Consider the following 23,686-nt stretch of genomic DNA (forward strand, 5'->3'; position numbering starts at 1 on the left):
ATACTTTACACAAAAATCTTAATTGTGAAGTTATTTCCCCCCCCCCACTTCTCTCTCTCTCTGTGTCTCATTCAGATGAGAACAAAAAATGGAATGTTAGAACAGCATTAAATTGCGTCACACTACAAATCAAATCCACTTGCTTTCCCCCCCCCCCCCACAATAGCTTGGGCTGCCAGCTATTTTAAGTCTTTTTTTTTTTTTTTTTACATAGAATACCATAACCAATCACACCTTCGTAAACAAATCATAGTGTTAACTAACAGTTGTTGAAGCTGATTCCTGCCAACTGTCTCAAAGGTCAACATTGTCGAGCGTTAGCAATGTTTGGAGTGGACAACAGCATTTTAATTGCGTATTGGACTAAAAGAACAGCGCGTGCACCTCATTTGTAACCCAATGTTTCGGTATTATTTCAATGAAAGTTAAGACGCTACTGTTACGGAGCAGTGAATTCATGGCCTTGCCAAAACACCCTCCTTTTGTATTTTGCCCCCCCCCCCCCCCCCCCCCGCAACACAGATGCTCTTTTCAAAACATGAAAATATCTCAATTCAAAGCCAATACATTTAAAGTGCATCTGAAAATGTTCCACCGGAATCCACGGACAACCACCCGGAGGACATTCAGTAGCGTTCAAAAACAAGAATATTGTGCAAACAGGCATCAAGAGGAACCCAGAATAGGACGAAAGAATCGAGTACGTATTACTATCAAACCTGTCGAGAAGTATTCAGTATTTGCGTTCGGACGGCATGGGGCCCGGTTTGATTTTGACGTCGGCCAAGTGCCCGTTTCTTGGCTTGCTGCGATGCCACGCTCTTTTGTCTCTGCTGCCGAAGACCTTGATGTTTCATCCTCGACTCCTCTCGAGAGTACGAGTCTGGTCGTTCGAGAGGCCCGCTGCAAGATTCGAGATCAAACATGTCAGAATACAACGAGTAGAGGTACGTACAGCAAGTGCCCAAATGAGAAAATGGAAAAGAGCAAAGTGTGGCAGTGCGAAGTGGGAAGCTGAGCTGACGCTGCATGAATGGTGGACAGGAGACTTTACAGTTGCATATATATCTGGCTGACAATGTCGATGCCACTCATACCAGAAGATCGATTCTCAAAATTAAATATTGCTACTTTTGTTACTTCAATCATTTGAGGGACATTTGTATTTTGAGTCGCGTATCAGAAAGGAAATTGGTAGTGTGGATTCTTAGCAGACACACAAAAGAAGCCAATATCTATGTGCGGTGGCCAAAATTCAATTGTAGTGGCTTCCCACAAAGAAATGTTTATGTGGGAAACCCTATTATGTATGAAGCATTCTGCTTTGTGAATACACATTTACAACAGGTGAGTGTACAAGAACTAGTCTCGAACTCTTAAATGAAGTTTAAGTTCAGCGCTAGTAAAAAAAAGTATCAGTTGGATTTATTTTACGATGTTATCGCTGGATATTTTATACAATACTGTACATTGCTATTTTTGTGTTTTTGGGGGGGTCTGGAACAGATGAATTTTCATTCATTTCAAAGGGCAAAGTTGATTTGAGATATGACTGTCTGTTGTACTAGATAGAGCGGCTCCAACTACCGGAGACAAATTCCTTGTGTGTTTTGGACATACTTGGCAAATAAAGATGATTCTGATTCTGATTCTGATTCTGATGAGTGTGTTGAGCCAAAATCCTGCTCACGGAACAAATTCAACTTGGAAATCAAGGCACCACTGCACAGGTGCTTCCCCCAAAATTAAAATATGGGGAAAAAGTTCGACATTTTTTGTCAACACAGAGAGGATCATTACATAAATGTAAATATTTAAAGACTTTGTTTCTTGTAAATTTGATGATTATGGCTTACAGATAATCCATCCATCCATCCATTTTCTGAGCTGAACTGAACTGGTTGCCAGCCAATCGCAGGGCACATAGGAACAAACAACCATTCGCACTCACAGTCATGCCTACGGGCAATTTAGAGTCTCCAATGAATGCATGTTTTTGGGATGTGGGAGGAAACCCACGCAGGCACGGGGAGAACATGCAAACTCCACACAGGCGGGGCCGGGGATTGAACCCGGGTCCTCAGAACTGTGAGGCTGACGCTCTAACCGGTCGGCCACCGTGCCGCCGCTTACAGATAATGAAACCCCCAAATTCTGTGTCAGAAAATGAGAATATTGGGAAAAAGTTGAATATTGGAAAACTCACGGTGTCTATTTCATGCCTCGATCCGATATCGGCCCCATCAGCTATTGCAGGCGATTTTAGTGTCGTGTGAGATCTCAACGACAACTCTCCGACAGTGCACACTGACGTGAACCCGACGGATTGCGTTGACAACATACTTGGGCGTCGCTGTTGTCAACATTTTGTGCACAATTGTTGTTTGTTGTTGTTTTTTGTCAATGTCTTTATGTCTTCAAAGTGTTCTGTAAATTGACTGTCTGTGTCGTACTAGAGCGGCTCTAACTACCGGAGACAAATTCCTTGTGTGTTTTGGACATACTTGGCAAATAAAGATGATTCTGATTCTGATGCGCACAAACTAATGTTTACCGAAGCTTCAGAGCATGATTGGACAGAATGTCGGCAAACAGTGTTAGCACCAACTAGCTTAACGTTTCGTGGCCCGCTTGCAAGCCCGCTGGACATCGGTGTAAACAGGGCGTTCGAAGTGAAGTTGCGAGCGGCGTGGGAGCCATGGATGACAGATGGCGAACACAGCTTTACTAAGACGAGGAGGCAGCGGCGGGCGAGTTACGCCACAATTTGTGAATGGATCGTGGATGCTCGGGCTAACGTGTCTGCGTGCACGGTTGCTCAAGCTTTCGTAAAAGCCGGCATCATTTCTGAGGAGCCGCACGCGACGACTGACTCCGACAATGACGAGAGGGAACCCGGCGTGTTTGATGGAGAACTTGCCCAGCTGTTCATTTCGGATACAGAACATGAGGACTTTGATGGATTTTTGGTTTTAGGATTGATCCAAAAATAACGTGAGTACATTGTTAAATACTTCAATAAAGCACAACCGAACTCAGTTTTGCTCCCGCTGCCTTTTGAAAAACATTGTTTTCGCGTGCATGCATGCTACCGTATGTTTGAAGCTAGCGTATGTTTCGCCATGCCTGCGCCCCATAATACGGTGCGACTGGGCCTTTGAATGCGGTGCGTCATATGGTCGTGAAAATACGGTCGTTGAGTTTTCCACATAAACACTGGCTAGTGCATCCTAACTAAGCCTTGTTGCATGAACTGATCAAGCCTGCTCGGATGAGAGGCAAAACATCTTCTAAGACAAACAGAACAGTCCAGTTGCCCTGACAATTACATGAGCATGACTGAGAATATTCACAGCCACAGTCCCAAGTCCTCCTTTCAGACAAACGTTAATGTTGCATTTCATTTGGAAATCAAAGTACATAATCCACGTTGCTTGAAGTCCGGTGTGAAGTTTCCACAGTCAGTGATGATTTGCTGTGCCATGTCATCTGCTGGTGTTGGTCCACTGTGTTTTCTGAAGTCCACAGTCAGTGCAGCAATCTACCAGGAATTTCTTGAGCACTTCATGCTTCCTTCTGTTCAGAAGTTGTATGGAGATGCCGATTGTATTTTCCACCTGCCCACACTACCAAAGTTAGCGAAAGATGGCTCAATGACTACGGGGTACTGTGCTTGATTGGCCTGCAAACTCCCCCGACCTGAACCCCATTGAAAAACGATGGGCCGCTGTCAAGAGGCAATTGAGACACACCGGACTCAACAATGCAGATGACCTGAAGGCAGCTGTCAAAGCAAGCCGGGCTTCCATTGCATCTGACCGCCGACATGACGACGCATTGATGCAGTAGTTCATGAAAAAGGAGGCCCCACCAAGGACAGAATGCAAAATGTCCACCCTTTGCAGATGCCTGACATTTGTGCTTAAAATATCCTTTTTTGATTGGGATTTTGACATATTCACAACATTTTAGGTTTTCATAATCTGTAAGCCATAATCATCAAAAATACAACATATAAAAGCTTGCAATCTTGAACTGTGTGTAATGAATTTATATAAAATAACTGAATTTTTTTTCAATTTTTTTTAAAAATCTAAACATTTTGTGGGGTTACGGAGGGAGTGTCAATAACGGACTGATTTTCGCTCTTGTTGATCCCTAACCCAAGCGTGTCAGCAGTTTGCTCACCTGGGCCCACTGCTTTTTGCGTACGCCTCGCCAAAGAGGTGTCTGTAGATGAAGTCGTCGATATCGCCAAAGGCGTCATCCTGAAGGCCGTGGTACTCGGGCATGTTCACCAGGTAGTGTTCCAACCTGCTCACAAAGTCACTGAAGAGCATGTGGTCGTGAATGAAGAGGCCGTTGTGAAAGAAGCCTTTGATGAAGCTCTCCAGTTCCTTCCAGTGGTGGAAGTTGTGGACTTCCCGCTGCAAGTAGCTCCACAGCAGCTGGTGGAACTCGTCAGCTCGTATGGGCTCCGCGGCTTTGTTGAAAACACTCATGGACTCATGGTAGGCGCAGTCGAAGACTCCTCGGCATCCTTTCGGGTTGGTGCTCTGGCCTCGCTCTTTGTGGACTGTGCTACCTGATTTCCGTGTGTTGGCGTCTTGTTGGGGATGGCATTTTTTTGCCTTGTATTTGTCTTCTGCATCGAATTTTGTACCTTCTCTCTTCATCTTGTTGAAGAAGGTGCTGGCTGAAACCTTGAAGTGGCGGAAAGTTGATTTGACGGAAGCGGAGAATTTACGCAGGTTTTCCTTTACGGCTTCCTTGGCTTTCTTAATCTGCTCTTTGTGATGGTGGACAAATTCCTTGGTGGAGTTCTTGACTGCATCAAATGTGTCTTTCACTATCCCTGATGTACGTGCTTTTGCCTTCGTCTGTTTGGGTTCCGTATCTCCTTTGGCCCGGTCTTCTTTAGTTTCCAGGTAGAGCCTCTCCCACAGGTTGGAGCGCTGCTGCTCAAAGCCCAGCCTCTCCTCCAGCTTTCTCAGGCGGACCTGGAACTCTTGGGCCGCCGCCTCATATGTAAGCTTCCTCTCCTTGTCGAGCTTCTTCTTCAGTTCCTTCTCCCCCTCCAGCTCGTCCTTTAGTCTCTGGTTTTCGGACAGCAATTTCTTCTCTCCTTCCAGCTTGTCCTTCAGCCTCTGGTTTTCGGACAGCAGTTTCTTCTCTCCCGCCAGCTCGTCCTTCAGCCTCTGGTTTTCAGACAGCAATTCCTTCTCTCCTTCCAGCTCGTCCTTCAGCTTCTGGTTTTCGGACAGCAGTTTCTTCTGTCCCTCCAGCTCGTCCTTCAGCCTCTGGTTTTCGGACAGCAGTTTCTTCTGTCCCTCCAGCTCGTTCTTCAGCCTCTGGTTTTCGGACAGCAGTTTCTTCTCTCCCTCCAGCTCGTCCTTCAGCCTCTGGTTTTCGAATAGCAATTTCTTCTCTCCTTGTAGCTCGCCCTTCAGCCTCTGGTTTTCAGACAGCAATTTCTTCTCTCCTTGTAGCTCGTCCTTCAGCCTCTGGTTTTCAGACAGCAGTTTCTTCGCTCCCTCCAGCCTCTGGTTTTCGGACAGCAGTTTCTTCTCTCCCTCCAGCTCGTCCTTCAGCCTCTGGTTTTCGGACAGCAATTTCTTCTCTCCTTCCAGCTCGTCCTTCAGCCTCTGGTTTTCAGACAGCAGTTTCTTCGCTCCCTCCTTATGCAATTTCTTCTCTCCTTGCAGCTCGTCCTTCAGCCTCTGGTTTTCGGACAGCAGTTTCTTCTCTCCCTCCAGCCTCTGGTTTTCGGAAAGCAGTTTCTTCGCTCCCTCCAGCTCGTCCTTCAGCCTCTGGTTTTCAGACAGAAGCACGTCGGGTGCAGCTGCCTTAGCCGCCAGATCTTGAATCTTAAAGCGCTGCTTCCTCAGCTTCTTCTGCAAGGTGGAAAGGGATTGTTAGTGGAAGGTACTGAGAGTTGTCACTACATGTGCAGTAGGTGCGCACCTCCGGTGCATTTTTTCAAAATATAATAATCTACAAGCCATTTCTTTTTAAAGGTAAAACTGTCAGATTAGTTTGAACATATATTAAAGTGCTTCTGGATCCCACTTTTCCCACTATTTGCGGAACTGCTCCATCCATATCTCCCGTGAATAGGACTGCTACAAATTGGTAAAATGTGGAAATCTTGTCATTTGTGTCTGAATACATTTATCTGTATGCACCTTTTGAGATGCTCAAGGACACTGTACATCAATAAAACAACAGTATAGATAGAAGAATTATTCAGAGAAAAGTAATCAAAATACTGGGCAGTGCAGTTCTAGTGAGTAGGCCATCTGAAATAGTTTGGATTTTGAGTTTGGATTTAAAGGCGTGGAAGGAGACTGAGTTGCGAAGGTCTGGTGGCAAAGAGTTCAAGAGCTAGGTACTCAGAATCGCAGGTGAAACAGTCCGGTGGACTGAGGAGGAAGATTGGAGGGTTCGGGCTAGAGTGGTGATGTGGACAAGTATGGAGGAGCAAGTTTTTGAGGGGCCTTGAAGGTTGAAGGATAAGTTTGAACTGAATTCTTCATTTGACCGTGAGCCAGTAAAGTTGCTGAAGGATGGGGGCGATGTTGTGGAAAGAGGGGTTTTTGGTGAGGATGTATATAGCGACGTTCTGGACCAAATGAGAAGGCTGAAGAGAGTTACAATAATGAAGACAGGAAGTGACAAGACTGTGAACAAAGATAAGGCGGTATGAGGGGTGAAGTCGGTTGATGTCGCATGGTTGGAAGTAAGACGACTGGGTTATGTTACCGATACGGGAATGGAAAGATAGTGTGCTGTCGAGAACGACACCCAGATGCTACACCTGAGGGGAAGGGGAAACTAAGGAGCCATCAACTAGGATGGAGAAACTGTGAATTTTGAATAATGTACAGCTTGTGTTTTTTTCAGTTCAATTTCATGACGTTGGACGTGAACCAGGCGTTCATTTCTGATAGGCTGGAGGGAGGAAGTGAGATGTTCAGTTTGCAGGAGCGGTAGAGCTGGGTGTCATCTGCAAAGCAATGAAAGAGGATATTTCATTTACGGAGAATGGTGCTGGCGGGGAGGACGTAAATGATGAAAATCAGGGGCTCCAGGACAGAGCCCTGGGGCAACGATGAGGTGACTGGGTAGGGGTTGGATGAGAAGGACTTAAGATGGATGAACTGAGTGTGGTCTTTGAGGTATGAGTGGAACCAGTCGAGTGGGGTGTGGGCAATCCTGACGGATGAGCGCCTATTGAGGAGGATGCGGTGTGAGATGGTGTGAAAGGCCGCACTCAGGTCAAGTAGAATGCGGGTGGAAAGTCAGCTGCAATGAAGAGGTCAATGAGGATCTTTAATAGAGCTGTTGAAGTACCGTAGAGCGGACGAAAACCATACTGGAAATGCTCGGAAAGGCTGTTATGTGATAAATGAGTGAAGTTGAGTGATAACGACTTTTTTTAAGGACTTTGGAAATGAAGGCTACATTGGAGATGGTGAGGAGGTTTTGTACTTGTTGCTATCTAAACCAGCTTTTTGAGAAGAGTGGTGAATAGCTACAGTTTTGAGCATCCATCCATTCATTTTCTGTCGCGCTTCTCCTCACGCGGGTCGCGGGCGTGCCGCAGCCTATCGGGCTGGAGGCGGGGTACACCCTGAACCGGTTGCCAGCCAACCGCAGGGCACATACATACATACAAACAAACAACCATCCGCACTCACAGTCACACCTACGGGCAATTTAGAGTCTCCAATGAATGCATGTTTTTGGGATGTGGGATGCGCCCGGAGAGAACCCACGCAGGCACGGGAAGAACATGCAAACTCCACACAGGCGGGGCCGGCCGGGGATTGAACCCCGGTCCTCAGAACTGTGAGGCTGACGCTCTAACCGGTCGTCCGCCGTGCCGCCAGTTTTGAGCAATGATGGGAGAATACTGGTGGAGAGAGAAGAGTGGATAATGGCAGAGATGAAGGACAGCAGTGAGGAGGGGCCGGATTTGACCGAGGTTGCGGGGAGGGGATCGACCGGGCTTGCAATTATGAATGAGATAAAAGAGGAGGAGCAAATGAAGTGGAAGTTACCCGACCACGTCCTCGCTGGATGCTGAGCTCCTCGTTCTCCTTGTTCATCTTCTTGACAGCTTGTATGAACAATGAAGTAAGCATCTGCTCATCCAACTCATCCAGGCTAAGGTTGTCGCTTTTGATCTGAATGGGAAAACAAAAACACACGCTTTCAAAAGACTTGAGCGCTTGCAGACAGGAAGAAAAAGCGAGGACTGATGAGGCTGCTTTCATAGAATATGTATGCTTTGACTTTCAGATGGAATTAACGATGATGAAAAAGATTTTCCCAGCTCAATCTAAATGCTGCCATTTAGAATTCCAATGTTTTTGGTCATCCCATGGAAAGGTGTCCACTTACCTGATATTGAAGAACATCCCTCACACCGTCGAGTTGATTTTCTCTGACTCGGTCTACGGTTTTCCGCCTCTCTTGCTTATGCACTGTGCCTGGAAGCAAGACAACACAATACGACTGCAGAAAGGACACAAACTGCTAAAACATCCATCCATCCATCCATCCATTTCCGAGACTACTCCTCCACACGAGGGAGAGCTGGAGTTTATCCCAGCTGACTTTGGGGGAGAGGTGGGGTTCACCCTGGACCGGTCGCCGACCAATCGGAGCGCACATATAGACGAACAAGCATTCACGCTCACATTGACGCCTACGAAATGAAATTCAGAGCAATGATTCCCAATTAGCGAGCGATCAGGTCATCAGGTGTGCTGTGGAAAATGATCCAATTTCACCTTATTGGTCGGAAAATGATTGACTACAAATAATGGATGTTGTTCATCTACGGACGCCAGCGACGTATCGCGACAGGCGGAACAAGTCAATGCACTTTTTGACTCGATGGCAGAAGCGAGCGTCACGCCGTGTCGGTAAATCACTGAGCGATCCAAAGTATTGAAAACGGCTCGCTCACTTTGATGCTGCAAAGTTCATGGCTCAACAAAAGGGAGGCTTTTGAAGATGCCAGGATTCTGCCCAAGTACTAAGTAGGTCAATTCAGTTAAGTTCATTACGAGTAGAAATGTTATTCCGTACATTTGGAAGGTCGGAGCCCCCGTGCCGTGCTGCCCACACATCGAACAACGGGAGAAAAACGGCTGGTTCCGTACCATAGAAGTGTCCGAAGCCCGTGCTCAGGGCGACGACGAGGGCGAGCAGGATGCAAGAGTTGAGGGTTCCGCTGCCTCGGCCTCGCGCCGTCGGCGCGGCAGGCCCGTCTCCGGCTCGCTCCGCCCGCTGCTTCTCGTCTTCCTCCTCGGACTCCATTGTCATCTCCCCCTGGCAGGACTCTGTCGCATTGCTTGTCGTATTCCTCCTCAACCTGCGTCTTCGCACCACAACGTTTGGTGTGACTTCTCCCTCGCTGCTGCTGGAGTTTGTGGCCGCAGGCGGCAGCTGAGCTGGCAAAACTTCCAGAGAAACACGCGACGGTCATGTGGAAATACGCATACTGCGTGTTCAATTCAAAAAAAACGAAATAGCTTCAGAGAGCGTACGGAAACATACATGCATACATAGTGATATTATTCATGCCAAAATAATCCTGACGTCAGTATTTTGTGTGTCATTTTCCATCATGCAAATGTTTGCCTTTCAGTAAGTTAAAAAAAAAAAAAAGAACTCGTGTTTTTCAACTTAAGCAAAAGCTGCTTACTCAAATTCTGTACTAGTGACGTGCAAACAGCACCAAAATTAACTACCGTAACAACTTATAACATATGAGGAAATCATGTCAATCTATGTGTCAGCTCTTAAATGTCACCACTGTCGGACGGGAGGAGAAACATATTTTCTTTCTTGATAAAAAAAAACAACAACATGATGACGTTAACTGAATATTCACCGACAATAGACGGTTTCGACACCAAAGTTACACGTATAAACGTTCTAACTTTACGTGAGAAGACGAGCGTCGACGTGAGGCGGGTGAAAGAATGCTCGCCTCGGGGACCGCCGGCTCATTTTTTGCACAACTTGGTCAAAGGGGAAAAAACCGTATTGGTTCTCGCCCAGCGCAGCAGCGGGTTCGGCATGGTGGGAATTTGCAATGTTTGCAAATCACCTTGGACCTCTTCGCGTGTGTGTTGTTCCAGGGTTCTTTGGATATGAATAATACACTTATTACTATTGTTATATCATCGTAACATTACTATCGTACTGTTTTGATATATAAGCGGATCTCGGGGTAGGAGTAAATATCTTCAACTTCTTCCTACTCCTTTTTGAATATGTATCATTGGATTTTTTGGTTCAAATCTTGTTTGTCTTTGTTATTTTTTCCACATGGTCGAAATAAATGATGAAATGAATCCCCAAAATATCGGAATACTGTTGTTGTATACAGTATGAGAGCTAATACGCTGGATGAGCCTCACGTGAAGGTGGTTTGTGTTGAATGTTTTGAACTAGTGAAGAGTCGTAAATGTAACGTGTACATACGAGAAGCATGATGTCGATGCTTTATGATCCTCCGTTTTAAGCGCTTTGCCGGAATCTTGTGGCAGTTATAGAGTTAGAGTTACAAAATGAGGCAGGGGCCGGGCCGGTCCCTATCCTCCGCAAAGAGCGAGGCTTCACTGTAAAAGTTTGGAGTTTGACTAAATTCAGGCCCAAGTTAGCGTTCCGAGTACATTGAGATGAGATTGTCGTTATTTCAGTCGGCTATAAAAGCTTTTTGTGTCCATTTTTGTTCGGTGGTGTGCCCCGAGATTTGTCGAACGTAACATATGTACCCGGGCTCAATGAAGTTTGGGAAACCCTCTCTTAAGTTCATGCGAGCCAAACAAATAGAAAATACGAGCAAGTAGCAAAACAGGAAAGAACTGCAAAGCGTTATTGGTGACCGTGATCAGTCGACGCACGCGTGCGAGCAACTTTCTCCCGTCGATTAGTTGTTTGCGAACAAGCTTTTCAATTGTCACACTTGGAATCAGGCCACCTGTAAAAGTGTCGGAGATGGCGGCCGAAATCCGTGAGGCTCTGCACAACGTTCCAATGACTCAAGCTCAGACCTGCTTTGGCCGTGTCAAATGAACACAAAAGAACAAGGAAGACTGGGATTTTTTTTTTTTGGGGGGGGTAACATTGCGCCCCAATATATAAATGGTTTGACTGGAAATAAAAAGCGCGGGCAAAGGCGACGAGGCCTTGTTGTCCTACCGGGCTCTGCGGCGGTGAAGGCGTACCGGCTGCTGCTCGACGTGCCCAGATACGAGCCCTCGTCACGCTCGTCCTCCCTCAGCTCCTTCAACGTCACGATGTCCGAGTGGTCGCTGGAGGACGACACAGCGACGCGCTCGCTCGCTGCTGCGTCATCGGCTCCGGCTTGAGGGCGGCGGGGTTCCGTTTGTACAGGAAGTGGCGACCGAGTGGCCGAGAGGTTTCCGTGTGATGTTCTCTCCGACGTCTCGTCCACGGTTTGGTCTCCCGGTGAGCCGTCAACTTTGTCATGATTACATCCAGCTAAAAGTGTACAGAAATTACACCTGAATGTTTAGTGACAAGAGGCAAATATGTGATGTAACCCAAAAAAGGGGGAAATTTGAGTTCCATCACACCCTTTTGCCGTCAAAAGTGAGCAAAGGCCCAATTATTGTATGGAACCTCACATTTCTTCAATATTCTTGTCCTTCAGTTTACGGTCCGTCCATGTACTAGAACGCTTTTTAACGACAATGCAGCACACTCGTAGAATGACGACAGAGCATGAGTAGAAAGATGGGGGTTTTTTTCCCACATTTGGCCAACCAGTATGACCTTAAGCTGGATATCAAGAATATTGAAGAAATGTTCAGGAGGCTTTCCCAAAAGACAATTGAGAAATGTATTCAATATTTTTGAAACACATAAATGACCGCTCTTTTTTTTTTTCGACAAATAGACGAAAGTGATTGTTTATTACACAATGCACAGTGACGGTGCACAAGCTAACGCGAATGCCGCACTGCTTACTTGCTCGCTGAGCAAGTCAACGAAATGAAAAAAAAAAAAAAAACACCCGGACTCACCCCTCATTATTCTCGGGGACTTTAACAAAGCTAAACTCAACCACGAAGTCCCGAAATACAAGCAGCACATCGACTGTCCTACCAGGGAAAATAACATTTTAGACCACCGCTACACGACGCTAAACAACGCATGCCGTGCCAAACCTCGTGCAGCCCTGGGCTCGTCTGATCACTGCTTAATTCACTTAATACCAACATACAGGCAAGAACTTAAATGTGCGAAGCCTTCGCTGAAAACATTGAAAAAGTGGACCAACGAAGCAAAGATAGAACTTCAACGCTCTTTCGACAGCACAGACTGGACCGTATTTGAAAATTCAGCTGGCAGCCAGGATGAATATACGCACACTGTCACATCCTATATCAGTTTCTGTGAAGAGGTCTGTGTTCCAACAAAATCATTTCGCACGTTCAACAACAGCAAGCCGTGGTTCACTGCCAAACTTAAGCAGAGGATTTACATCCTGCGGCTTCTGAGGAGGCACAGCCTGGCACAGGAGCTGTTGAGGCAGTTCTACACAGCGCTCATCGAAGCGGTCCTGTGTTCATCCATCACAGTCTGGTTTGGTGCTGATACAAAAAAAAGACAAACTCCGACTGCAACGCACAATCCAAACTGCTGAAAGGATTGTCGGTACCCCCCTACCCACCCTTGAGGACTTGCACGCTGCCAGAACTAAAACAAGAGCATGAAAACTCCTCCTGGACCCTCCACCTCTTCCAGCTCCTTCGCTCGGGTCGGCGCTACCGAACAATGCAAACTAAAACAAGCAGACATTCCAACAGCTTCTTCCCGCTTGCCATCAACTTCTTCAACAGTTAACTCACAATTCCATTGCAACATTCTGCCAATTTTTCTCTCGAGTTTGTTGTCACGTTTCTGTCGGGCCAATTATACATAACTCGTGCACTCACTGTTGCACTACCTGCAAATCTGTTGTTCACCAATACTGGCCGCTCATGTGCCTGAGTAGCATCTGCAACATTTGCACAATCGACATTGTCCCAGATTATCGCACGACTAGTGACTTTAAAACGCATACATTTCTTGACGTTTCTGCGGCCTTTGCACAATGGTCATTGCACCGGACTATTGCGAGATTAGTCGTTTCAAACTGCTCTAATTGCTAGTGGACTCACAAAAAAAAAACAAAATTACCGGCATTACCAAATTACTGGTAACCTTTTATTGCTCAGTGACTGTGTTTTTTATGTCTCAAAAGTCTGTTTTCGTACTAGAGCGGCTCCAACTACTGGAGAAAAACTATTCGTGTTTTTTTTTTTTTTTGTACATACTTGTCCAATAAAGATTATTCCGATTCAAGAATGGGTTGAAAACAATTCTGGATATGGGTTTACTCCACTTAACTTGAAACTAGGTCTGGTGTGAGTCACTTCAATTTGCACGACGCAGTCTTCCAAAAGGTCATATTCAGATGCTAATGTCACACGTCATGGAAATAGATTTTGTACACTCGTGTTTCGGAACAGTGTAGCTCATGACAGAGAGATTCATACAAGCAGAAGCTGAGTCTCGAGAGTCGCGCAGTTCTGGTTCCACCACAGCAGGGCGCTCTCGGTCATCGGCTCCATGTCGTCCCGTGGCGTCTGCCATCAAAGTCTCAAAATCTGAACCCTGCGAGCATAACACAAAGAAGATAAACGAGACATCTAATAAGCATTATCCTAGGAGTCAACGTGCGGCTCATTTGATTTTGTGAGCTGTCGGGCTCAGGCTCAGGCAAATACAAATTTACCGTCCACGTTTGTTCTAAAAAACTAAAAAGTATTTAGCATTATTTTTAGCATTTTATGCTGATCGGCTTGAATGTCATAATTCGGCGTTGATCGGCTCCGCAAAAAACATTTACTCCGCGTCGCCGCCTGCACAGTATAGCGTGTTTTCACGACCATAAGGCGCACTTAAAAGTCCAAAACGGACGGCGGCGCCTAAAAATGCGGCGCGCCTTCTGTGTGCACCGAGTTCCGTCCATCCCGTCCATTTTGTGAGCCGCTTCTCCTCACGAGGGTCGCGGGCGTGCCGGAGCCTATCCCGGCTATCTTCGGGCGGGAGGCGGGGTACGCCCTGAACCGGTCGCCAGCCAATCGCAGGGCTTTGACTTTGATGTGCCCTCCGCTTGACTGACTGGGAGCGTTTCCTGCCGACACGGCGCTTATATAGAGGAAAGGCGGACGTGACTGAGGACCGCACGCGGACGTTAAAGGGGGAAGGGTGAAAGAGGACGCTAAAGGTATGCGCATTGTGCAAAACAACATGGGTTTGGCCAAGGACCCCCGAAAATGGCGCCTACGAAGAGCAGTTTAAACTGCAAGCTGTCAGTTACGCGGAGGAACTTGGGAATCGAGCAGCCGCGAGAGAATTCCTTCACGACTGTGTTTACTTCCTGCCATCTAATAGAAGACCATTCATTTGTTCTGTCTGTCACTGTGGCTCACATACGTGATTTGTGTTTCAATAGAATTTTGGGAACAATTAAGTACACATTCCTCCATCTTGTGATCGGATCGGTGATCGGTGATCGTTTTGTTTTTTTGTTTTTTTAACTCTCTGATCGGCCCTAAAAATTCTAATCGTGTCAAGCGTAGTTGAGTCACCTGCCACCTTCGATTTTTAAAAAAATGGTCCGATCAACAGCAAACTTGTAAGCCGGGTCCCTCGTATGTCAAGGCACAAAGCTACTGGCTTAATTTTGTGGAGAATGGTGTTGTATTTCACCTCCATGCTGACGATGCTCCAGCCACAGGACCACTCGGTGTCACTGGACGTGTTTGACATGATATCGGATTGTCAGCAGCACTGAGGAGTGTGCAAAACCAAACAAGAGATGTTATCCACAATCATAGATGCCCACTTTGAATTGTGCTTGTCGCAAACGTGGGTGACGTCACGTACGCTGTGATCATCAACGTCGACGCGGAGGCCTTTGGAGAAACCTGTTCCACACATTGAAGAATTGACAATAAAAGCGTAGCATACCATTATTACGCGTGCACAAGTCAACATTTTGCTGAAGACGAGGGCTTATGTCGCTTCATAGCGCCATTACGTCCCGACTCAGTGATGCATTTCATGAACTTTCAAGTTTGTACCATTTCAGCAAGTGTGACATAAGATCATTTGGAGAAGATTAGGCGACACTTAACCCTTTGGGCAAACAAATGTCGTTATGCTAAAGTGTTTTGTTCATGATTGTGATTTTTACCTTGATTAACTGGTTCTAAATGCATTAGTAACGACACAATAGCGTGTACCGTCGCCAATTCATATGGGCAAAGCTCAATTCACCTTTGCGGGGAAACGAACGAAGAGTATTACTGAATGAAAAATTGAAAACAAAAATAAGGACAAAAACCTGTGTTTTGGTGTCCGGCAACGATGAAGCTGTTTCCAGATAAACTGTTCGCTATTGCACGATCCTGGGTGCCGGAAAAACAGATGACGTCACAACGAAGCCAATGGATTCTGGGAAATGTGGTTTGAAAAAAGGAGAGAAGTCCGTGGGGAGAAAGCCACCCACCGACTTAACAAAACTTTCTTTCCCATAAGGCCACGCGGTAGCCAAACGGGTTGAGGCGGGGGGCGGGGCGGGGCGGGGCCACCCATGTGCGTGGCGGAAGTAGAACAGCTTTGAAAACAAAAACAAGGAAACGCGACAACGTTGCATTACCTAACAGTGGAATGAAAGTGATACGTGCGTGTTTAACACCTTCTTCCCTGGTAGACGCATACAAACGTGACATGTCTTAAGAAACGAAAGCGCCTGGCCACATATTTTATTTTGGCCCAACCTCAAGTCGTCAAGGAAAGGAAAGGAGTTGAACAACACACGCCGATGTTTGTGACTCTCAGACAAATTGTTCCAAAATACAAATGCAACATTTTTGTATTTGTATTTTTCCTGAGCCGAATTCCATCGTCAGTTGTATGCCTAACTGTATTTTGTCCTGATCTCGGGATTGATGTATTTGTTTGTACAGTACTTGTTTTGGATGGATTTCAAAGACTGAACAACGACACGAGTTTTCCCACTCATTCACAAACCGATTAAAACAACTCACAAGTTTGTTATATTTTTGTACTTTTATTAAGAATCAGACTTTTCGTAAGTAACCACAGTCTAAAATCTCCTAAACAAAAAACAAATAATTGTGATGACAAAGACAGACAGACAGACACGCATTAATAAAAGCAGCATAATTACAAGAGATACATTCAATTATCATGACTTTCTCTTCTGAGGAGGAGCAGCCCCGGGGTCCACCTGAGTTTATATGTAAAAAAAAAAAAAAAAGACCCGCGGCTCTCGACACTCGAACTCATCATCACAACATTACTGTCAAAAGGGAGAAAACGAGACACTCTTGTTATTTCGATCCCTCGTAACGCACATGATCGGATAGGAACACACGAGAAGAGCGCAGGGCAACAGGCAAGGTTGTCCTCCTGAGGGAAGAAGTTGCATTTGGCCAGATTCTCCTAATCGTTGAAGAAAAACCAAAAACACCTTTCACTGGAATCTCAATCAAACGAAATGGCACAATCGCGTGATTTAAAGCCGAGTGCGGCGTGCCACGCTTTCTTCTCGGAAAGATGCTAATAATATGAGAAGACTGGACAAGGACAACAAATCACACACAGACAGGATGCATTTGAACTGATCCATTCTCCCCGACGTGCAACGGCGACCATTTAAAAACATCTTTGGTTTGTTGCGTTTGTTTGCTCCTGAAAACCAAATGAAACCGATTGTGTCATAGGAAAACGACCCCTGATTGAACCCCTGATTGCTTCGAAGCAGCAATGTGAGAACATCCGTCCGTGCGTCCGCTCATCTTTCGTGCAAGCCGTAAAAGGATGGATTAGCTTCATACACGAGGGATGGGCATTTGACCAGATGAATTCACTGTAGCAAGATTTTTTGGGAACCATATTAGAATATCCTATTTGTTCCCATAGCTGAACGAGTTGAGACCGACTCAACAGAGCCTCTGTCGGTCGCGGCCATGTAACGCACTGCACTCGTAAACGATGTGAATGACAGAATAGACGAGCGGGTGCGCTTTTGCGAGCACAAACATCCGTTTTGAGAGAAAGTCAGCACGACTTTGTCTTTGTGTGCACCGTAGCACTGATTAGGAATTGTCACTCCGTGAGATTGGGGGGGGGGGGGCTGAATGCTGCCGGCACTTTCCTGGAGAACTTGTCGCAGTTGAAGGCCACTAATGTGCATTAAAGGCTTGGTTTTGAGGAGCAGCACCTCCGCTGATCTTCATCTTTGGTCGAATGTGTTTGATTATTCCACATTTTCCTGTCCACTGACAAGATTCAAATCAAATCAAAAGTCAGGTAAGCAAACACGTCTTTGGGGATTAGTGTCGGTCACCGTTGCCGATTGGCTCGCTAATAGAAAACTACTCGGCAGACAAGTGCTAATCTTTATCTACTCTGGAGGAAAAAACAAAAGCTCGATTCAACGACATTGTGTACTCAGTAGTACAAAAAGGGAACATTTCAGGGAGTAGAACGCTATGTCGTTCGTTCATGATTCTTCACTTACATCCCTGATGAGGAAAACACTTGCGACGCATTGCCTGAGAAACACGACAGTCCAGATGCGTCCGCAATAAGGCCGATCGTCAGGCGCTTCGGTACCCGCGTGCCCGCTGCGTGCGCTTGCATGAGCATGTATTCATTATGGGTTCATATCCAGCGGACAGACTCGAAGGTGGATATCGCGGATATGGAATAAATGTTCCAACGGCTCGCCGTACACTTGCTGTGTGCCCGCTGACACAAGCGGGAGGTAGTAGTGGAAGTCAAACAATAACAAAATAAAAGAATCACAAAAGGTTCGGCCGTTCGGGTCCTGTGCGGGTTTGTCTCGGCTACCGGCACGGAGAGATACATTCATCGCAAATACATACACAGCTTAGTACTGAGAAGATACCCTGTCAGTTCGCCACGTGACACCACGTGACTTTTCAAAACGGACTAAACTTTGTTCCCTGAGTTTAGGAAAGCCGACAAAGACAAATCAATGGCAGGTAGTATAAAAATAGGAACAGCGAGGGCGGCGACACGTCGTCAACACACCAAAAAAAAAAATAATATATGTATACACACACACACACACACACACACACATTACCTGCTTCCACGCCATTACTCAATAATGGATTCGAAAACACGTATTAATACTGGCTCACGACCTCGGCAACACCCGAGGAGAAAAAAAAAAAAAAGTGTTTTGCATCCAGCGTGAGGAAGGAATGGAAGCTGCACCGCCCTTACATTCCAGTAAGTAAGGGGGAAAAAAAAGAGACGAAATTGGATGACGATCCCTCCCCCCCAAAAAATGAAAATAATCAGGAAGGATCACAGGTTATGTAAATGTCGCATAACACAGTAGTTATTAAATATACAGCGGAGGGTTCGCTCGCGAGCGGACCGAGGTAGACAATCAGCGAAAAGGACGTCCCTTTCACTCCAGTGATAAACTCTCTTAAATAAAGTTTTGACAATCTTTTCTTTTTTTTTTTTTTTTCCCCAAACATTCATGGTAGGTGAGATTTCTTTTTTTTTTTTTTTTTTTTTTTTTAAAAGGACATACAAAACAAATCAAGAGAAAATTCCCAAAAAGCTGGAGTAAAATGGTCAAAACTTGACCAGGCTTGGCTATAAAAAAAGTGTGTTTTCGTTTCTTTCCGTCTGTGGCTCCTCATTCACCCTCTGCACTCGCTTGCAGACGCAATGTACACTTGCAACTCACTACTAGTTCAAGACAAAAAGTTTGCAGGAAGTGGTTCCAGTGGAGTTTTGTGGTAAAGTTTGTTGCAAGTTAACACACACACATACATATGGAAAGCCTTTTGAGCATATTCAATATCATTGATATCCTGCTTAAGGTCCGTGTACTACTACACTTTTTGACCTCACTATTCGACAATCCAATGCTTGGCTATCAGTACTAATAGGACACAAATGTCAACTAGTGCAGAACTATGCCTCACTAGTAACATGTACTGTAGTTGTCCAACTAGTGTGCAGAAATAATCATGGAAAAAAAAATGTGACAAAGAAGACACTATGGCGCCCTCGTCGTTCTACTAGTGCGCTGAATTGTCTTACTATACTAGTGAGGACAAGTACATGGATATATGAATGTGAATAAATGCTCAATTGGCTTTGCACACACACACACACACACACACACACACACACAGACTCACACAACTTGAGACAGCGAAAGCAAAGGCCGACCACTTTGGGCTTCCTGATGACAGCAGAGCTCCTCAACGCACTCCACCAACCTCAAACGAGTCTGACCGTGCCGGGCCACTCGACACGTTTCTTCCTCTTCGTCGCCGCCGCCGCCGTCTTCCGGCGTCACGGACGGCTGGCGGCCGCTGGGACCGGACGACAGGTCGGTCATCTCCGTCTCGTCCTGCGAGAAGCGGCCGGAGTCGTCGGTGGCGTGGCCGCCCTCGCCGCCGGAGGAGCCCTCCGAATCTCCGGGCCGCCCGAGCAGAGCCCGCGGGGAGGCGGGCCGCTCCTCTTCGTAGCTCAGCACGGTGGAACCTGGCCGGGAGGAGGCCGCCCCCCCTTTCATCTTCTACAATACAGAGAGGACATCCACTCAGAAAGTCGTTAACGACACGTTGTACGGTTAGACCAGAGATCCTCATTAGTGGTACGAGGGCTCCCTCTAGTGGTATGTGACGCATTGCTAAATGAAAAGCTCACCCTGTGCTTCATGGCTTCAAACTAGTACAGTATATTTGTTGAGTTCAGCTCGGTTTGATTGAATGCTGTTGCATTGAACCTTTCAGATGAGCATTATTTTCAACCATTTATGTAGGTCTTTTTTTTCAAATTTCAGCTTTTAATTGAATCATGATTTACGCACATCTTAATTTCCCGTATGGATGATATTTCTATTTTCCCCCTCATCAGTTACTTTAGAGCGCCTCTCTTTTTTTCCTGTGGTAAAGTCGACTCAATAGTTCTTTTTTGCGTCGGTCGGCCTGACGTGAGAATTCCAATTTGTTCCGTTGATCGCGTGCGGCCACTTCGCCATCTCGTCGACGTTGCACGTTCCTACACAGAAACCATTTAAGCAGTTGATCCTGTTTGCAGAAAACATGAGCCATTTGTTTTGCATTTTCCGTGATTTTTGCCAAGCGCCATGAAAAAGTATTTCGCCCCTTCGGGATTTGACCGTAAATGGGCCGTTCGTGCTTGAAAACTCTCCAATATGAATGAAAACAACTCTGCCAAGAAGAGAGGGCCACACTTCCACCTCAGCGATAAGAAGGAGCGAGCATCCTGAGAGTTATCGCAAATGCTTGATTAGGGTTATTTACTTACCTGCGCATCTTTCGCTCTGAAGGAAAACCATTTGCTTCTCTGCTCGGCACTCGCCTCAACTGGACCAAGTGAATTGATGATGAGATCTGTTCCACCCTGCAGAAGCAGACAAAATGAGGATAAGCGCGAAAGACGGAAAGCCAAATCCGGGACATTTTGGTTCAGAGATGCATGGCTGTCATCGCCTCTCGATGAGAATTAACAGAGTTGAAATATCTGGCGAATTAGGCAGGCAATACACAAAGAAACAGGATGATGGAGTGCAAAAGGTCATTTGCCTCAGAGGTGTTTCTGTCCTTGGCGTGCGTCTAAACAAAGACAACCAATTTTGGAGAAGCAGCTCTCATCACACTGCAACCAGCATAATAAAGATATTACAAATCATAACACGACGACAGTTTCAAGTCAGAATCGTTCTCTGAGTGAAGGCGCAATTTCTTACACGGCTTTTGAATGGGATCTCATCCGATCGTCACAGCGGACACATCGTAAACCCCGTTTTTGTTTTACGAGCCGTCACCGTGCCGCTTCGATGGAACGGGGACGTTTTTATTGATTCGTTTATTTGGAATAATGGCCTTTTTTTTTCTTTTTTTTTTTACCTTGTGTTACCCAACAGCGGTAAAGAAAAGGGATGGGCAAGACGATTCAATGGCACGTCGCGTTCCGTGTTAAGCACCTTGCTATCGATGAAATGATTCCGGCTCAGCACGGCCGCACTCACGTCGGCGTTCTCAGCCGAGCCCTCCGAGCCGGGGCGTCCGGCGGCCGGGCTCCTTCCTTCGCCGTGCAGTTTAACAGCTGATGGTTTCCTTCAGGGAAAAGAAACAAGTCGCGTGAAACTGACTGAAGCTGAAGCGCGGATGTCAAACAACAAGTAGACAACTGCTGCACCTGTGTTTGCCTCTGCACACCAGGATGAAAGCACAGATGATGATGCACGCGAGCGCGATGGAGACCCCCACAGTGACGCCCGTCATAGACGTTCGGTCCAGGTGGTAGAAGCCGTCGGCAAACGCTGTAAAAAGCAAGACGACGAGGTCAGATTCGCCCTCACTCCCGACAATTTCAGCTGCGTAATGACATTTTCCAAGGGTGCTCATTTCCAACGGGTTCACACCAAGTGGCACTTTGGGGGCTCTATCACAGTAACTTTGGTTCCAGTTGAAAACTTTTCTAAATCGTACAATTTGGGGTCAAATGGGTTCCATTCGAGACTCAAGGCTTAACTAGTTTTGATGTTTTCTCCCGGATGAGATCATTTGTACATTTCTGGACGAGGAAGCAATTTTATGTACCATTCTTCGTTTCCGTCGAATGGCTTGCCGCACCCCAATGGAGCAAATGACCGACAATTGGGGTTTGAAGATGTGAAGTGAAGCTCAGGAGGAGGAGGAGGAGGACATTTGGACGCAAGGAGGTCAAGCTTTCTCGCCGCATTATGAGCAACGTGAGGAAAGAAGGAATTTCCGCCGACCATTCGAGGCCATTTGCATCCCAGCAAATCAAATGTACAAATGCAATTTGAGATGAATTCTCAAAGTGTACTACACTTTGATCCCATTGCATATTTGAGAAATACACTGGGAAAATAACCTTTGCTGTCTGTCCCTGCGTCCTAAAATTTGACATCCTAATTGAAATGCTTTATATACAAATACAATTCTTTGTGTCCCTCCTTACTACTATTTTATTTCAAATGCAAAAAACGATGTAGTCTAAATTGACTTGAGTCATGCCTGCAGGTTTTCACTCACATATTACCCTAACCCTCTGAAAAATGTGCAATCGTCCAAATGTCACACGGTGCGCAGGAAGTTTGACCATTCTGATCCTCTGCAGGTCACGGGATGTATCTGATGATATTTCATCTACGGAGTTGATCTCGGTACATCCGAGTTATTATTTTTGTATTGGTTGAAGACTTTTTTTGTTGAATCATTGTGATGTGCCAAGTGTCAACATGTGGCTATATTTCATGTATTTGCGAAAAACTCCATGTTGTTACTTTCTGTCTGTTTTACTCAGCACAATAAAATAATGACGTGAAAAAAATGACGTTGCCTGAGATGGAGCAATGCGCATTTTGAGTAGTACAAAATGTGGTAGAGTTGAAATGAAAAGAATTCCCCCACAAAAAAGGAGACGCGGTAGACCGCGACAAACCGTTGGAGCGCGTGGAGCCCCGCGAGAACCGCGGGTCGTGACCAGAGGTCGGATCCGCTCGCACCGTCAGCTCCACCGTGCGAGAGAAGGGCCCGTCGCCCATGTTGTTGGACGCCGACACTTTGACGAGGTAAAAGTGGCCGGGCTTCAAGTTCTCCAGCAGCGCCATGGTGATGCTTCCTGGCGGCCACACAGAAGCACCGCATTGCTCTTATTTTGTCATCACAATGGTTACACACAAAGAAGGAAGAGAAAAGGGCAGTGAAGACGAAAAGAGTTACTGATGTCCAAGGGACATCCTGTGTCCCATCCGCCCTGTGACGCCGTTCTCTCTGTCTCGGCCTTACCTTCTCTTTGCAGCACCCGCCATTCCCCGGCGAGGCGCTCCCTTCGGGAAGCGTACAGGATGGTGTAGCGTGTAACAGAAAGGCTGGCTTCCTCCGGGGGCTTCCACGACACCAGGGCCGTGTCCTCCTCGATCAGAGTCGCCTTGATGTCGGTGGGAGGCAGCGTGGGAGCTGGGACGCACGGGCGACAAGTCAGGTCAGTCCGACGGCGGCAGCGGGAGCTCAGTTCGCAACTTCGACGAGGTTAGCGGAGCGAGAGTAGAAAGTCACCATCGCGACACATACGCGGATAGATCATCTGTTTGAATGCGAGGCCCTAAACTTCTTTCGCTTTTTTCCCTCCCACATGGGCCGAGATTCACCCCGTAATCGTTATTTCCAACGCAAAAGCTGCGCTGTCGTCTGCTCGTCGCGGCAGATGCGGTCTGCGGAAGCTGAGCGAGACCCTGTTGAAAAATGGATTTGATCCAACACAACCATTTGTGGCAGCAAACTGCTGGATTCCGGTTGACGAACAGAAACATCCACGCCAGCCAAGGAGTTACATTTCATATTTCGACGACGATTTCTATACCTGTATTTCAGATGCACACGCAAAAGGCGAAAATCCGCAATACAAAGGGACTATATAAAAAACTTTTGTTGTTGTTTTAACCCCGCACACACACACACACACTCAAACACTTAAAGTTCACACGAAACACACTGTAAAC

The 23,686-nt window shown here is 46.4% G+C and overlaps 2 protein-coding genes across 5 annotated transcripts in view; both read right to left on the minus strand.

Annotated features, from left to right (window-relative positions):
* Positions 1-152: 152 nt before the first annotated feature.
* On the minus strand, positions 153-15,566 carry LOC133469412 (cell cycle progression protein 1-like). Its single transcript, XM_061756443.1, is given in 12 exon segments — positions 153-818; positions 820-903; positions 4,189-5,592; positions 5,758-5,894; positions 8,064-8,189; positions 8,407-8,495; positions 9,174-9,473; positions 11,224-11,526; positions 13,590-13,707; positions 14,809-14,889; positions 14,986-15,026; positions 15,446-15,566. Coding segments are annotated over 10 exon segments (2,706 nt in total). The 5' UTR covers positions 14,869-14,889; positions 14,986-15,026; positions 15,446-15,566; the 3' UTR covers positions 153-733.
* A 588-nt stretch (positions 15,567-16,154) lies between these two features.
* Positions 16,155-23,686, minus strand: part of LOC133469439 (protogenin A-like) — a 38,421-nt gene continuing 30,889 nt past the window's right edge. For 2 of the 4 annotated variants that reach the window (XM_061756528.1, XM_061756538.1), the window contains exons 14-19: positions 22,974-23,144; positions 22,627-22,836; positions 21,355-21,478; positions 21,140-21,272; positions 20,461-20,556; positions 16,155-19,705 (exon numbers count right to left, since the gene is read on the minus strand). In XM_061756528.1, the coding sequence (XP_061612512.1) occupies positions 19,319-19,705; positions 20,461-20,556; positions 21,140-21,272; positions 21,355-21,478; positions 22,627-22,836; positions 22,974-23,144 (1,121 nt within the window). In that variant the 3' untranslated portion in view covers positions 16,155-19,318. The remainder of the gene's footprint in view (positions 19,706-20,460; positions 20,557-21,139; positions 21,273-21,354; positions 21,479-22,626; positions 22,837-22,973; positions 23,145-23,686) is intronic. The other 2 variants (XM_061756557.1, XM_061756549.1) reach the window with 2 other exon arrangements.

The sequence above is a fragment of the Phyllopteryx taeniolatus genome, chromosome 2 (genome assembly GCF_024500385.1).
Source record: "Phyllopteryx taeniolatus isolate TA_2022b chromosome 2, UOR_Ptae_1.2, whole genome shotgun sequence".
Lineage (NCBI taxonomy): Eukaryota > Metazoa > Chordata > Actinopteri > Syngnathiformes > Syngnathidae > Phyllopteryx > Phyllopteryx taeniolatus.